We start from the raw sequence: 14,191 nt of genomic DNA on the forward strand, positions 1-14,191 counted from the left end.
CATGTTAAATACATAAAACACATCAAATAGTAGTTTTTGAATTTGTAGTTCATAGTCCCCTGATGACGGATCTTCAGTTGTTCCACATCTTTATCCAGGGTCCTCCAGCATCTTTCACAGTTCATTTTGAAGTTCTGTGTCCATTCTGTCATCGAATCCTCAGAAGTGTATTCAGACAGGTGCACCAACAAAGTTCACCACAAGTTGAGGCCAGACTTCGAAGACTTTTCTCCTGACCAGGTGAAGTCGTGCTCCGATCAGACATGTACTCTGCCACGCTGTCCCAGAGACTCTCCTCCTCCACCCCAGCGTTGTCTCTTTTATTAAAATAGGCATGATTACACAGCGGGAGGTGTATCTTAGTTACATAGACTGCAGCAGATACATTTCTCACACAGGCGGGGGAACGTTCATGCTCGCCGAGTCACATTGTTCATGTTTTGACTATATTGGAGCGGTTCCCAGCCTACGCACAGGTGCACAGGCCTGAGAACCCTAACCTAAGCAGATATCACACATTATTGTTTATTCCTCCTTCTTACTAACTCGCTCACATGCAGATCCGTTCCCACACTCCACTTTCCCACATTTTAATCCTTCTCGTATTACCTACGAAACTACTCTACTTTTATCAAAATAGCAATTACATAAAATGCAATTTGCGATATTTCACAACAATTCAAACATAGTTGTCACCCCACTGTAGATCCCCAACTACAGTCCTGGAAACAGATAAGAGAGATGCCACTATCTTTGCAAACAAAACATTGTTTCATTAAAAAGGTATACAATACAAACATATCAAAGCATGAGTAACACAAATAAGTAAATGATGTAACCATTTCCCCCTTGTCACCAGTACTACAACGAAAGAAATGGAAACATAGACACCATTAATGCAAAAGATAACATAAGAATATATCTCAACCGATTATACTGGATCTTATCAGAAATGTCCTCCTCATAATCTGAAAATAATTTTTCATAATCAATTGAAATAAAGTTCTCCACACATAGACAAGTAAACCTGCAAGAAGAAACTTCTATATTTCTAGGCTTTTCTTTATTATGTGTGTGTGTGTGTGTGTGTGTGTGTGTGTGTGTGTGTGCGTGTGTGTGTGTGTGTGTGTGAACCGTGTGGTCCTGCTGGATCACACCCAGTTTTCTTTATCTCCACACAGACTTATCTGATGTTTTTTCACGACCAGCACAACCCTGAGGTCCTCTTTAAGCTTCAGATAAACTCTCAAACGTTCTATCTGAGGTACAAAAGTGATTTTCTTCTTTCTTTTTTAGAGTTTCAATTAATTACAAAAGTCTTTCTGCCTCCTCCCTTTTTCCATTTCTTTTTAACAACAAACTATGAGAAGGTCCCCCATAAGATCACTCTTACAAGGACAGAGAGAGACAGAGAGAGTGACGGGAAGGTGGGGGGTTAAACAAACACACTAACAGAGCTCAAAATCAAATCACAAACGCACACACACTACCTGCATATGCAGATTTAGCCTATTATGACATGTCCGGTACCGCTGTCAGAAATCACAGTCAGAGAGGAAACCTATAATAACCTATAACCCCAGATTTCCAGCCACACAAGAGGACACACAGGACTTTGGGACAACTGTCCTGAAGAGAATTGTGTTTGCTTTTTTCTATACGTTTCTGTTTTCTGTTATAGTTAGTTTAGAAGTAAGGGATAGTATAATCTTTAGCAAGAGTAAAGATAAGCAGTCAGTTGATGCTTCCTTGACATGATTGTTGTTTAGATAGTTGTAATCAGCAGGAGACAGTCAGACGGGAAGTGTTAAACCCCCAGCGTAAAACTTGACATCATAGTTTACTGGTGTTGATCTGTGTTTCTATAAAAGACTGGGTCAAGGGATAGTTAGGTTGTCAGACTTCATGCCCTGGCATTTGACTTTGTTATTGTAGGGTTATGAACTGGCCCGGAGCTCTGTAATATCTGTATCTTGAATTGGTTCTAGTTGCTAAATACATTTTGGGATTTTTCTTCTTGAAGTCTTCATTCAAAGAACAGATTAGCAGTGACACATGTGAGGTATTGCGATCCAACACCGCGGCTATTAAAACTATAACATCATTTCCTGGCCATAACACCAACACATTCCTCGTGCCAGCACGCTCAGTTGCCAATCCTGTACATAACACCAGTGTACAGACCGAAAAAGATAAATTCAGAATCAGCTGTCCTTTTTAGTTGAAATGAGCAGTGCAATAAATCTCATGGCCTGTCTCTCCTCCAGAGCCACTACTTCAGTCTTTCACGAAACAAAAAAAAAGGTCAAATTGAGAAATTTAGAAGAAGTATTCTAAAACATCGACACAAAAATGTACACCCACACTAATTATCTTTACAGTGTGTCTAAATTACTCCCCCAAAAGCTTAATTGAACTAACCAGAATCCCAATATGTGAAGAAATCTTCACTTTACTTGCCGGCTTGGAGCGGGAGTTGGTCCGAGGAAGCAGATGGAGAAGAAGACAGCCACAGCCGATCCTGTTCGTGACGCCAGCTTTGTGGTGAATTTCTTCTGGTGGTGGTCGAGAGGTGCTGATGAGAAAGGAATCTTCGTAGACACCGACTTGGTTATCATATGTTTATTGGAGAGAACAGTCAGGTATCTATCGGACACTGCAGTTCGCCCGGGGGAGGTTTCGTGGTCCTGTTGGTGAAGAACTCTGAAGTGCTTACATCGATAGCTCCTATTTATACAGTCAAGTAAACACATTCAGGCTTCAGATACTACCCTGCTGAGAAACAGTAATTCAGATCAAGCCAGATTAATGATTCATCATCAAGATCAACAGGTTGTAGATATATATTCTGTAACAAATTGTGGGGCTTGTTTTTTGTTCTTTAATAAAATAATTGATTGGAATAAAGCCCTCAGAAAGTGTCTCAATGACTCAATGATGACTGAGGAAGTTGTCTTTATCCACTGATTTAAAGCTCTCTTTTGTTCTCTCTAATTCGCTCTTGTTTACACACATACATTTTAGATTCTGATTATTCTAGCACATCCTGTGGAACTCTGAAATTGTTGAAAAATCTGTTCTTGACAAAATCTTGTTTTTCCCTTTTGGTACCTAAAATACCGTAGAAATGATTTGACTGCGTGACATTTATCATCGCCATTATCCATCCTGATTATTTTATTATTCTTATTTTATATAATATTCTTGTAATCTTGTAATTCATAAATAATATCAGGAGCCATTTGGTTAGATAAATAAATGTGCGGTCATCAAGCAATATTCTCTTCCAGGTTACCTGAACAAGACCAACAGTTTTATAATATTTTTATTTCAGTACACCATTAATCACAACACAATATGTGAAATTTGCTTTTAGATAATAATTTTTCAAGTTCTGATAGAATCAATTCTGAATAAATGTCTTTTTTTAATCACGCTTACTTTTTGCTCTCACACATCTAGAACACAAGCGTCGTGCTAGAGCAGCAAAGGTCATGAAAATGAGCAGCGTGATTCCAGCTAAGAAGAGCATCACGTCTACAGAGTGATAGGAATACCAGGGCAGCCTGTAGGACTCAGTCCTCAGGTGAGCTGCACCTTTGTGTCTCATGACAAACTCTATCCAGAAGAGGGCGCTGTCCATCGGCTTGCTGGTTTGGCACCCTTGTGTCTCCAGATGATCTTCTGAGGCATTTTAGCAAAAAGTGCAGCGATCTGATCAGCCAGATCCTGAGGAAGCTCAGCAATTAAAGTCCCCAGAGACATGATGATGACTCTGTGTTTTCCTGAACTCTGCACAAACTCTTCCAGGTGTTCAGGTAAAGGCTTGGCGGGTTTAAACTGGAACCCTCCCATATAGACGACATTAGGCATGGTGGGACGGGGATGTCACAACTAGGTCAAATTTGGAAGCTTGGAAGGATTACATCAACTCTTTACTCTCAAAAGTGTATAATCGCTTCAAATGTTTTCCTGTGCAATTCATAGAAGCTGTATTTCAATCTTGACAACTTGTTATGCTGAAATGTGTCGTTTTCCCTGACAGCAACGTTGAGTGTGATGGTCTAGTAATGTAGAGATGTTTGGCTGATGTACCAGCTGTCCGCAGCCTGGATCACCATCACCTTGTGCAGCTCCTCAACCAGGACCCTCATGTTCACCCAGTGGATTCCTACGTGTGGAAAACCAAAACGTTACCACAGAGTATTGTTGAAATTATGGCAGTGGGAAGGCAGATTACGGTTGCAAAGAGCAAAAATTTTTCTGAAATCTTCCATGCAGAAATTCAAATAAAGCAAAAACTAGAACTTATTCCAGGAAAGACTTTGCAGAAGTGAAGCAATAAAGAGAGGTGGTTGAAACAGGGTTTCAGGGATTAAACTTTCTGTAGTCTCTCCACTTTTGCTTGACTGTTCTCACATGTACACAGCACATGGAGCCTCTCCCAGCAAATAACACACTGGTGACACTGGAGAATAACTAGAAGTGGGAGATTCTGATGATATTCAAGTTGGAGACATTATTTTCCTTGTATTGCCATAAAGACTGACTGGGCAGAAATGATTCACCCCTTATGTTCAAGAGAGATGCTTAATAATTTGCAAGGCACTTTTATTAAACTACATCCTGCCTACATGACGAGACTCTTTTCTCAAAAAAAGAGAGACCTGCAAATGTATCTTCTCAGAAAAGACCTGTAGATGCACACATCCAGTTTTGCAGTGTAAAATCAGCGTGAGTGCTGCTCGGTGCCCAGGCTGACAGGAAGCAAGCTGCCTGTTAGACTGTGCCTTGAAACCTTAATAAGAAAACAAGAAAGACACACGCGCTTAGGGTCTTGATTCTCAACAGATCTCCTGCTATAAACTTCCCACAACAAAGGTGAGAAAATCAAGTCATAGTTTCTAGTATGGAACCTAAAAAACAATGGTTTTCCAAGCTGAAAGATGTATTTAGCAAGAGTCTTCTTGTGTCAAATGCGGTTTTTGGGTTTATCCTCATCGGACTAGAGAAGCTGGTGGAGCTGAAGTTTGAGTGTCCTTGCAGTCCTACATGGAACAGACCGTTGTCATCAGCATTCTTCATCGTTCCCGCCATCATGGCCTTCATCTTGATGTTGATCATTCAAGGATGCAGATGTGATAAGTGGTGCAGGAAGACTGTGTCCCTGTCCACTTTCGTGCCTGCTATCGTGTGGCTGATCTTGTTGTTCCTCGATGGCCAGTACTTCGCCTGTGCTATGACAGACTGGAAGGGTAGATTTGTGCTCATTGACAAGGCAGCTCCACAGAAGTGGTGTGAGCCAATTAGTGAAGGAGATGTCACCCCACAAGAGCTGATGCTCCGCTCACAAGAGTGGAATGCTATGTCTCAGGTGAGTTAAACCTTTTTTTTACATGATCAAGGAGAAACAAAATATTTCATTGTTTAAAAATACACAGTGTGTGTCTGTCCTCTCCCCACACCCCAGGTTATTGGCATGAGCCTCCTCTTACTCTCTAGCTGTGTGGGTCTCACAATGTACCTAATCAGCGAACATTGCAAACAGAAGCGCAGGCTCAGGAGCTCAGGCTCAGGCTCTCTGGTCCCAGGAACTCCTCCTGAGACCATGTACACCGCCCACCACACCCACTGTGCTGAAACGCACACTTTGGAAATATCTTGAAGAGACTTTTCAGCGAGTATGTGATCAGTATCATGGGCTCGTTTCTCATTATATGGTTTCACTTTTCCTTCTGAATCAGTTTGTTTTGTTGAGCAGAATCCTGTTGACATCAGCAACATCCCATTAAAAGCAAGAGATCACCAGAAATCTTCATCCCATCAATCAAAATGGACACATTTAATTGTTTAATTTGTTTTTTATTTAACTTTCCATGATTTTCCTCTTCCTTAGTTTTAGCTTAACTGACACAGGTGGTAATGACCAGGCAGCTAATATCAATCTGATGTATAATGTTGATTCACTTATATTTGTTTGAGTGGTTGTTAACGACTAAATGTGTAATTTCACTTTAAATATCTTTGTTTTTCCACGTGACCGCGTTATCAGATTGATATCCAGCCAGTCCGACCCTGCTGATCAACAGTAATTGAGATCAAACCAGATTAATGATTGACCATCAAGATCAACAGGTTGTAGATATATATTCTGTGACAAATTGTGGGGCTTGTTGTTTTTTGTTCTTTAATACAATAATTGATTGGAATAAAGCCCTCAGAAAGTGTCTCAATGACTCAATGATGACTGAGGAAGTTGTCTTTATCCACTGATTTACAGCTCTCTTTTGTTCTCTCTAATTCGCTCTTGTTTACACACATACATTTTAGATTCTGATTATTCTAGCACATCCTGTGGAACGCTGAAATTGTTTAAAAATCTGCTCCTGACAAAATCTCGTTTTTCCTTTTTGGTACCTAAAATACTGTAGAAATATTTTGACTGGGTGACATTTATCATCGTCATTACTCATCCTGATTTTATTATTCCTGTTTTAAATAATATTCTTGTAATCACACTAAATACACTTTTCGTAACTTGATGTGAAATCATTTAATCTTCATAAATAATATCAGGGGCCATTTGGTTAGATAAATACAAGTGCTGTCACAGCCCCATTCCCCCAGTTCCCTCCTGGCCCAGTAATTTTCCACTCTCCCCGCCTCTGCTCCACTCTCCCTCCCTCTGCTCCACTCTCCCTGCCTCTGCTCCACGCTCCCTGCCTCTGCACCACTCCACCTGCCTCTGCTCCACTCTCCCCGCCTCTGCTCCACTCTCCCTCCCTCTGCTCCACTCTCCCTCCCTCTGCTCCACTCCACCTGCCTCTGCTCCACTCCCCCTCCCTCTGCTCCACTCTCCCTGCCTCTGCTCCACGCTCCCTGCCTCTGCACCACTCCACCTGCCTCTGCTCCACCCTCCCTCCCTCTGCTCCACTCTCCCTGCCTCTGCACCACTCCACCTGCCTCTGCTCCACCCTCTGCTCCACTCCACCTGCCTCTGCTCCACTCCACCTCCCTCTGCTCCACTCTCCCTGCCTCTGCTCCACTCTCCCTGACTCTGCTCCACCCTCCCTCCCTCTGCTCCACTCTCCCTCCCTCTGCTCCACTCCACCTGCCAGCCACTCCCAGCCCGTCAGTTCAACTCCACTCACCTGCAAGCACAGCTGCAGCTCATTCCCAATCAGCCCGGTTTATAAGCCTCCACTGCACTCTCAGTCTTTGCCAGATTGTTCTTCTGCTTCGATGCAAGACTTTCCAGTGTTATTTCCCTTCCCTGATTACCTGTTACCGACCCTGCCTGTCTTTGTTGTGCCTGCCTCGCCTGTTCCCTCGAAAACCTACCTGCTTTCTGCCCCTGTCCATGACTTCTGCCTCAGCGTTTCTGGTTCCTGCCCGCTCGCCTGGTCCTGACTTCTCCGCCTGGCCCCGACTTCGCTGCTGCTCACCCCCAGTCTGCTCAGCTCCATCGTCGGCCTCATCTCCTGTAAGCCCCGTTCTGTCACTCCCGCCCGCTGTAAACGGGACTGTACGGTTCCGAGGATTCACGTCCTCCCCCCTTGGTTCCGCACTCCGACTCTGCTCGACCCAATCCCCGAGCCTGAAACCCACTGACTTTGTGTGGGCCCTGGGCCTGAAGAAAGGACTGTTTCCTGTGCTTCCTTGTCTGCCTGAGTTCCTGTTTGCCCGTGTGCTAATAAAGGTCATTACCACGGTCCAGTTTTACAGAGTGCTGCTTTTGGGTCCTAATCGCTGCTGTCACATGTGCTGTCATCAAGCAATATTCTCTTCCAAGTTACCTGAACAAGACCAACAGTTTTATAATTTTATTTGAATACACCATTAATCACAAAATATGTGAAATTTGCTGTTAGATAATGAATTTGCAAGTTCGAGTTCTAAGTTCTGATAGAATCAATTCTGAATTAATGTCTTTTTTTTTTATTCTTGCTTAATTTTTGCTCTCACACATCTAGAACACAAGCATCGTGCTAGAGCAGCAAAGGTCATGAAAATGAGCAGCATGATTCCAGCTAAGAAGAGCATCACGTCTACAGAGTGGTAGGAATACCAGGGCAGCCTGTAGGACTCAGTCCTCAGGTGAGCTGCACCTTTGTGTCTCATGACAAACTCTATCCAGAAGAGGGCGCTGTCCATCGGCTTCATCGGCGCGTCTCTGTGCAGTCTGGAGAGCCTCTGCATGTTCATCCTGTAGGAGGGATCATTCAAAACTTCCTGAATACCTTGAAAGAAGATCTCTTCAGTCATAGTATAAAAATCAAGGACCTTCCCTGCACCCCTCACTTCAAGTCTATTTATATTATCATTTTGATCATAAATCAGAGGAAGTCCAATGATGGGGACTCCGTGATACAGAGCTTCCTCAACTCCGCTCGTTCCTCCATGAGCCACAAACAGCTTTGTTTTGGGATGTCCTAAGAGATCATTCTGAGGCATCCAGTTCACCAGTAAAGTGTTGTTGCCCAGAGTTGCTGGTTTGGCACCCTTGTATCTCCAGATGACCTTCTGAGGCATTTTAGCAAAAGCTGCAGCGACCTTATCAGCCAGATCCTGAGGAAGCTCAGCAATGAAAGTCCCCAGAGACATGATGATGACTCCGTGTTCTCCTGAACTCTGCACAAACTCTTCCAGGTGTTCAGGTAAAGGCTTGGCGGGTTTACACTGGAACCCTCCAATATAGACGACATTAGGCATGGTGGGACGGGGATACTCAAACACAAAGTCCACTCTCATCAGCCACAGGTCAGCAGCTTGAAACAGGGAGATGTAGTCGGTGCCTGGACCGAAATATTTTTTAATTAAGCCTTCAAAGGTTGGTGCGACATTCCAGCGGATTTGATATTGCAAGAACCCAAACATAAGCACATTCTGGAGTCTCTTAAAAAAGCTCATCTGATCTGACAGCTGTGTTCCTGTGAGTGGAATGTAAGAAATAGGAGAAGGTGCGATATCAAAATGACCTTCACCATGACTCGTCCACCTGGCATTGAAAACCAGAGGCAACTTTAAATAGTTGGCAAGTATAGCGCCAACTGGTGCAACAGGGTCTGTTAAGACAAGGTCATAGTTGGTGTTTTTTATTGACTGCATTAGATCTTTGTTCTCCAAGAGCATTTTAGCAAACTCAGATGTTTTTTCTAACATCTCCTGGTTCTTTTCTGCCTGTTCAATTTCCAGTTTGCAACGTGTCCAGAAAGACTTCCCTTCCCGACGGATCTCCAACAGCCTGGCTATGAAGGTCGTTATGAAGCTTTCATCAAATCCTGAAGGGCTATCAAGCGTGATGGAATTGTAGAACGGAGACTTTTCTTCGATGTACCAGCTGTCTGATGACCGCACGACTGAGACCTGATGGCCCCTGGAATGAAGGGCCTCGATAATGACTTTCATGTTCACCCAGTGGCTCCCGTCAATCGGAAAAACGAGAACTTTCCCACCATGGACCACGGTCGGGCAGAGGAAGCATAGAGCCATCCACAACCAGAGGACCTGCATTTTTGCCGTGCCTCTAAAAGAGATCTAACAAAGACAAAAGTGATTGAGATGATTATTGACTGTCCATAAGCTGTGTGTGATAAAGTATTGCCTCCTCTATAATCACACTTGCATTACCAAAACAATAAAAAGCCATAAGATTCAACAATTCAAGTAAGATTTTCGTCATACCCTGAAAACACAATTATTTCGTTTTTAAATCCAGGGAAATATGACTTTAAAATAGCATTTTTTTACCTTTGTGTCGCTTCTTATTCTATTCTTTGGCTGGAGAACAAAACAGATGCTTCACTTTTGACTTTCCGAGCAGAAAAGGACTTTGGCACTGAAATACGGCGTCACTGAGCAGCGATAAGAATGCATTGGGGAGTTTGTGGATCACGAAGTGAAACATCAGGACCCTTAACCCTTGTATAATATTGTTGTTACTCAGCCAGCGTTTGGGGGGTTTGATGGACCCGTTGCATTTTGTGGCTTTTAATGCCTCACAATCAAACACTTTTATGTTAAGATAGTGAACAGATGTTTACCTTATCCCAATTACAAGCAGTATAAACAATAAATATGGTTAATATTTGCCCTTTACCTTTGTTAGGTCACATTTCTAACTTATTATTTAAAACATAATAAAGAAAATCAATTAAAATCAAGATGAGTGATGAGTGTATGATGAGTGTAAACAAATTTACAAGTGAAGCAAGGTTTTTCCAAACTACTGACTTTTATTTCTTTGAACTTGAAATTTAACCCATTCAGGTGCACAACACAAGCTGAACACATGAACACAGAGTAAATATATCAGTCAAGACAACACATCAGCCCCATTGAACACATATCCTTTTAGCCACTAGCCCAGAGGTGGCCAACCAGTCACAGCCTAAGAGCCATATTTTTTACTGTGTTACCGCAAAGAGCCACATCATACACATGGGCACACATGAACATCACCTCATCCCTTCCTCACACACACAGACCTCTGCTTAGCCAGATTGTCACACACCAACATGATAATGACAGAATTTGACTTCTACAGACCACAGGCCAGTCATTTTCAACAATGAACATTGTGTGCACTGTCTCACACACACAAACTCTCAATTCAACTAAGTCCACAAACAAAAATATAATAATATACTATGCATGTTGCTTAGTGGGACTTCTGGCATTCCTTGCTTTGAACAATCCTCTTCAAATCTGGCTTGTATTCAATTATTTCACATGGGTGTCAGTCAGAACAGATCGATGCTTTGGTTTCACGTGTTTCAGGGTAGAAAACACAGACTCGCAGACGTATGTTGACCAAATATTGACAGTATCTAAAGCGCAGCCCGTTTGACATTGGGGTATTTTTCCATTGGCACACTTTTCCAGAAGTCAATGGCCCCTTCCCTTGAAGCAGGTTTCAGTTGGTGCTCCTCACAAAGATTGATCCTCTCCAACTCAGCTGCAGCCTCACCTGTGATGAGCGGGGCTTTCCAACAGTGCGGCTCCACATTAAAAGGGGCAGCGAGGAATGCAATCTGTGGCCTTTTCAGTTGTAGATCGCGGAAACGAGTCACGAAGCTTTCGTGCAGGTTTTCTCGTTTGGCTGTGCATTTTTTCCTGCCATTTTGAAGGCGAACTTGACACTAATTGTTTACTCAAAAGATCTTGTCCCGACTGAGAAACTTTGCGGTATTTTCATCTAATGCGCATGCGCTTTTGGCGAAAGTACCGTATTAAACTCAAGCGAAGTGAACACGCACATTAAAAAAACACAAACCCAAACTTTGATGTGAACGTTAGAGCCGCATGAAACCAGGCAAAGAGCCGCATGCGGCCTGCACTAGCCTATACAACACATGAGGGGCAGAGCTTTATTGTGTGTGTGTGTTGCAGATATACTTTTAGCACTTGATGCATGTATATTGTGTTTTCCTGTCCATCTTGGGTCCGCACACTTCGCACCGCTTCTTCTTGTTGCTGCTGTTCACAACCTAGAATAATGAAAAGGTCAGGAATTTTACTAACACCTCTCTCTCTCTCTCACAAGACATGAGTGCCAGACATGTACTGCAACAGCATCACACATTTACTTCAGGCTCTGCAGATTGTGGTTCTATAGGTTGGGTGGACAGGGCACCAGCATTCTCCTTCTGAATCCTCCTCACCATGGCCGCAGAGGCTGGGGTTCTGGGGATATGTTTTCTTCTCTCAATTTGTGGTCTCACCAATGCCTTTCCCAGATCCACAAGAACGAGCCGTCTTTTCTGGAGCTTCACTCGTTTCCACTCTGGGTTCAATGCCATCCAAATGACAAAGGCATTGTACGCTGAGATGTCCAACATGTCAAAGAATATCACCAGGGGCCAGCGTAGAGTCCTCCATTTGCAGCTGTAGGCCGTCACCAGCTTGTCCATGTTGTCTACCCCTCCTTTTGTGGCATTATAATCCATGATGATCTCTGGTTTGTGATGTTCCTGGTCACACATTCTTCCATCCCCCTGCAGTGTACTCATGAGTACCACATTCTTGCCTTTCTTTGGCACGTAGGATACCAGGGATGTGTCAGCCGTGTATGCAAACTGGGATGACTTGACAGGCCTGTTCTTTGAAGTCAGCAGTTGAGGTGGGAGCTCTGACCTGTTTTTCCTTATTGTTCCCACAATGGTCAGCTTCCTCTTCAGGAGCTCCTGTCCCAGTTTGTGCGAGGTAAAAAAAATTGTCGCATGTGATGTTGTGTCCACTGAGTCCCTGAGACATGTCGAGGACAACTCTCATTCCTTGGTTTTTCTCGGGGGCTCCTCCATCAGGTTTCCCTGTGTAGACTTGTAAGTTCCAAGCATATGAGGAAGTGGCATCACAGGCAGCCCAGATCTTTATACCATTCTTTGCAGGTTTAGATGGTATATACTGCCGAAAGGGGCAGCGGCCCCTAAATGGCATCAGCTGTTCATCAATGGTGACATTTGGCCCAGGGTTGTACAGCAGGGGGAGGCGGCGCACCCACTTGTCCCACACTGTCCTGATGACACCTAGTTTGTCTCTCTGCCATCGAGCTGGTCTGTCATCTCGGTTGTCAAAGCGGATAATCCTGGAAATGATGTGAAAGTTTTCCAGAGACATTGTTGCACGGAAAATTTCTCTGCCAGTTTCTGCATCCCACAGGGATTCTGCGGATTATCCTTTGGACCTGAAAACTCCAGCAAGGATGAGAACTCCGAAGTAAGCATGTAATTGGGTTTGGTCCATTTCCTTCCACCTCTCTCCAAAAACACGTCTTCCTTCTAAATTAGTGCAGTCAAGAATAATTTCCTGGATGGAATCTGGGATGAAAAGCTCAAAAGAAGACTTGATGTCCTGTGTGTGAGTAACTGCCATCCGTGTTGCTCCTGGTTGCATCCTTATCACATTGGCAGCCTTGCGGGGTGGCTCTTTTCTTGGGCGAGAAGACCATTCAATTTCAGAATTTTTTGACATCTCACTTGCTCCATGCTGACTGGCTTGTTCTGGGCCTCGGGCTGGCTGCTGACTGCTTGGTCCTGGGGTTGGCTGTTGATGGCTTGGTCCTGGGGCTGGTTGCTGATGGCTTGGTCCTGGGGCTGGCTGTTGACGGCTTGGTCCTGGGGCTGGCTGTTGACGGCTTGGTCCTGGGGCTGGTTGCTGATGGCTTTGTCCTGGGGTTGGCTGTTGACGGCTTGGTCCTGGGGCTGGCTGTTGACGGCTTGGTCCTGGGGCTGGTTACTGACGGCTTGGTCCTGGGGCTGGTTGCTGACGGCTTGGTCCTGGGGATGGCCGCTGACGGCCTGGTCCTGTGGCTCGTCTATGTTTTGGAACTGGCTGATGCTCAATCTCATCATCTTCTTCAGAGTCACTGTCAGAATCTGAATTTTCAGAAATGTGATCCTCAAATTCTGAAACCTCTTCTTCTGAATCCTCTCCCTCTACATCATCATCAAAAACTTCTCTATCTTCCAAAATCAATTCCAGGGCCCTCTGCGCAGAGTAGCTTTTGGCCAACTTCACCGGTTGTGATAAGAAACCACACTGGCAAAGCCTTTGTGTTTCTGCACCTGCGGTTCCCAGACAATGTTGCAACATTGTTTGTCAACACTGTCTGCTCTCATTTTCTCGCACATTTGACCCTCTGATGTTCTGTGTACCTACACTCTGTCCTCCTCCTGTCTAGGCCTGCTGTCTGTGTGTGTGTGTGTGTGCGTGTGTGGGTACATATGTGTGTGTGGTACACAGAACATCAATTTCCACACTTCTATTTGCCCCGGGTCCAGTGGACCCAAAAATCTCATCTGTAAAAGAAATGTGTAGGGGGGGGGTGTATGGTGTGTGGTCATTAAATATATATTCTGATATATGTTCTTCACAGAAAATGAGCCAAAGTCAGTGAGTCTCAGTTTGAAAAATTAATTAATTTTATCATTTTTTCTTTTAATAAAAAGTGAAAACAGGTCCCACAGACCCGAACACCACACAAGGGTTAAATACCTTCACATGTTGACTTTCCACCTTGCTGAAACCCACCTTCTCCTTGACTTGTCCCTCATGTTTCTAATCTGTGCTCTTATTCTCTCCATCTGACTTAACCAGCAGTTTCACACAGCTATGGTTTGACCCTGCTAGTGAGACACGTGCTAATAACATTCCCAGTGTTCCCAGGTCTCAGTTTCTGGAATACAGATGT

General features: G+C 44.0%; 3 protein-coding genes and 1 pseudogene across 9 annotated transcripts in view; 1 reads left to right on the forward strand and 3 right to left on the reverse strand.

The window, feature by feature from the left end:
- The window catches only part of LOC115246509 (UDP-glucuronosyltransferase 2A1 pseudogene), a 28,698-nt pseudogene extending 25,567 nt beyond the window's left edge, over positions 1-3,131 (reverse strand).
- Positions 1-14,191, reverse strand: part of LOC105418373 (UDP-glucuronosyltransferase 2A1-like) — a 72,443-nt gene that overhangs the window by 1,354 nt on the left and 56,898 nt on the right. For 5 of the 7 annotated variants that reach the window (XM_029846682.1, XM_029846686.1, XM_029846685.1 and 2 more), the window contains exon 2: positions 7,809-9,537. The exons of 1 other annotated variant lie outside the window; for it this stretch is intronic. In XM_029846682.1, the coding sequence (XP_029702542.1) occupies positions 7,939-9,537 (1,599 nt within the window). In that variant the 3' untranslated portion in view covers positions 7,809-7,938. Of the gene's footprint in view, positions 1-7,808; positions 9,538-9,750; positions 10,052-14,191 lie in introns of those variants that run through there. One more of the 7 variants, XM_029846684.1, reaches the window with a different exon arrangement.
- LOC115252192 (calcium homeostasis modulator protein 6-like) lies at positions 4,179-6,706 on the forward strand. Its single transcript, XM_029846721.1, has 3 exons — positions 4,179-5,374; positions 5,471-5,681; positions 5,762-6,706. Exons 1-2 carry the CDS (start codon positions 4,910-4,912, stop codon positions 5,663-5,665), a joined length of 660 nt encoding a protein of 219 aa, XP_029702581.1. The 5' UTR covers positions 4,179-4,909; the 3' UTR covers positions 5,666-5,681; positions 5,762-6,706.
- On the reverse strand, positions 12,039-12,645 carry LOC115252198 (piggyBac transposable element-derived protein 4-like). The gene has a single exon (XM_029846733.1). It carries the CDS (start codon positions 12,616-12,618, stop codon positions 12,061-12,063), a length of 558 nt encoding a protein of 185 aa, XP_029702593.1. The 5' UTR covers positions 12,619-12,645; the 3' UTR covers positions 12,039-12,060.

This window comes from Takifugu rubripes, chromosome 13 (assembly GCF_901000725.2).
Source record: "Takifugu rubripes chromosome 13, fTakRub1.2, whole genome shotgun sequence".
In the NCBI taxonomy this organism is placed as follows: Eukaryota; Metazoa; Chordata; class Actinopteri; order Tetraodontiformes; family Tetraodontidae; genus Takifugu; species Takifugu rubripes.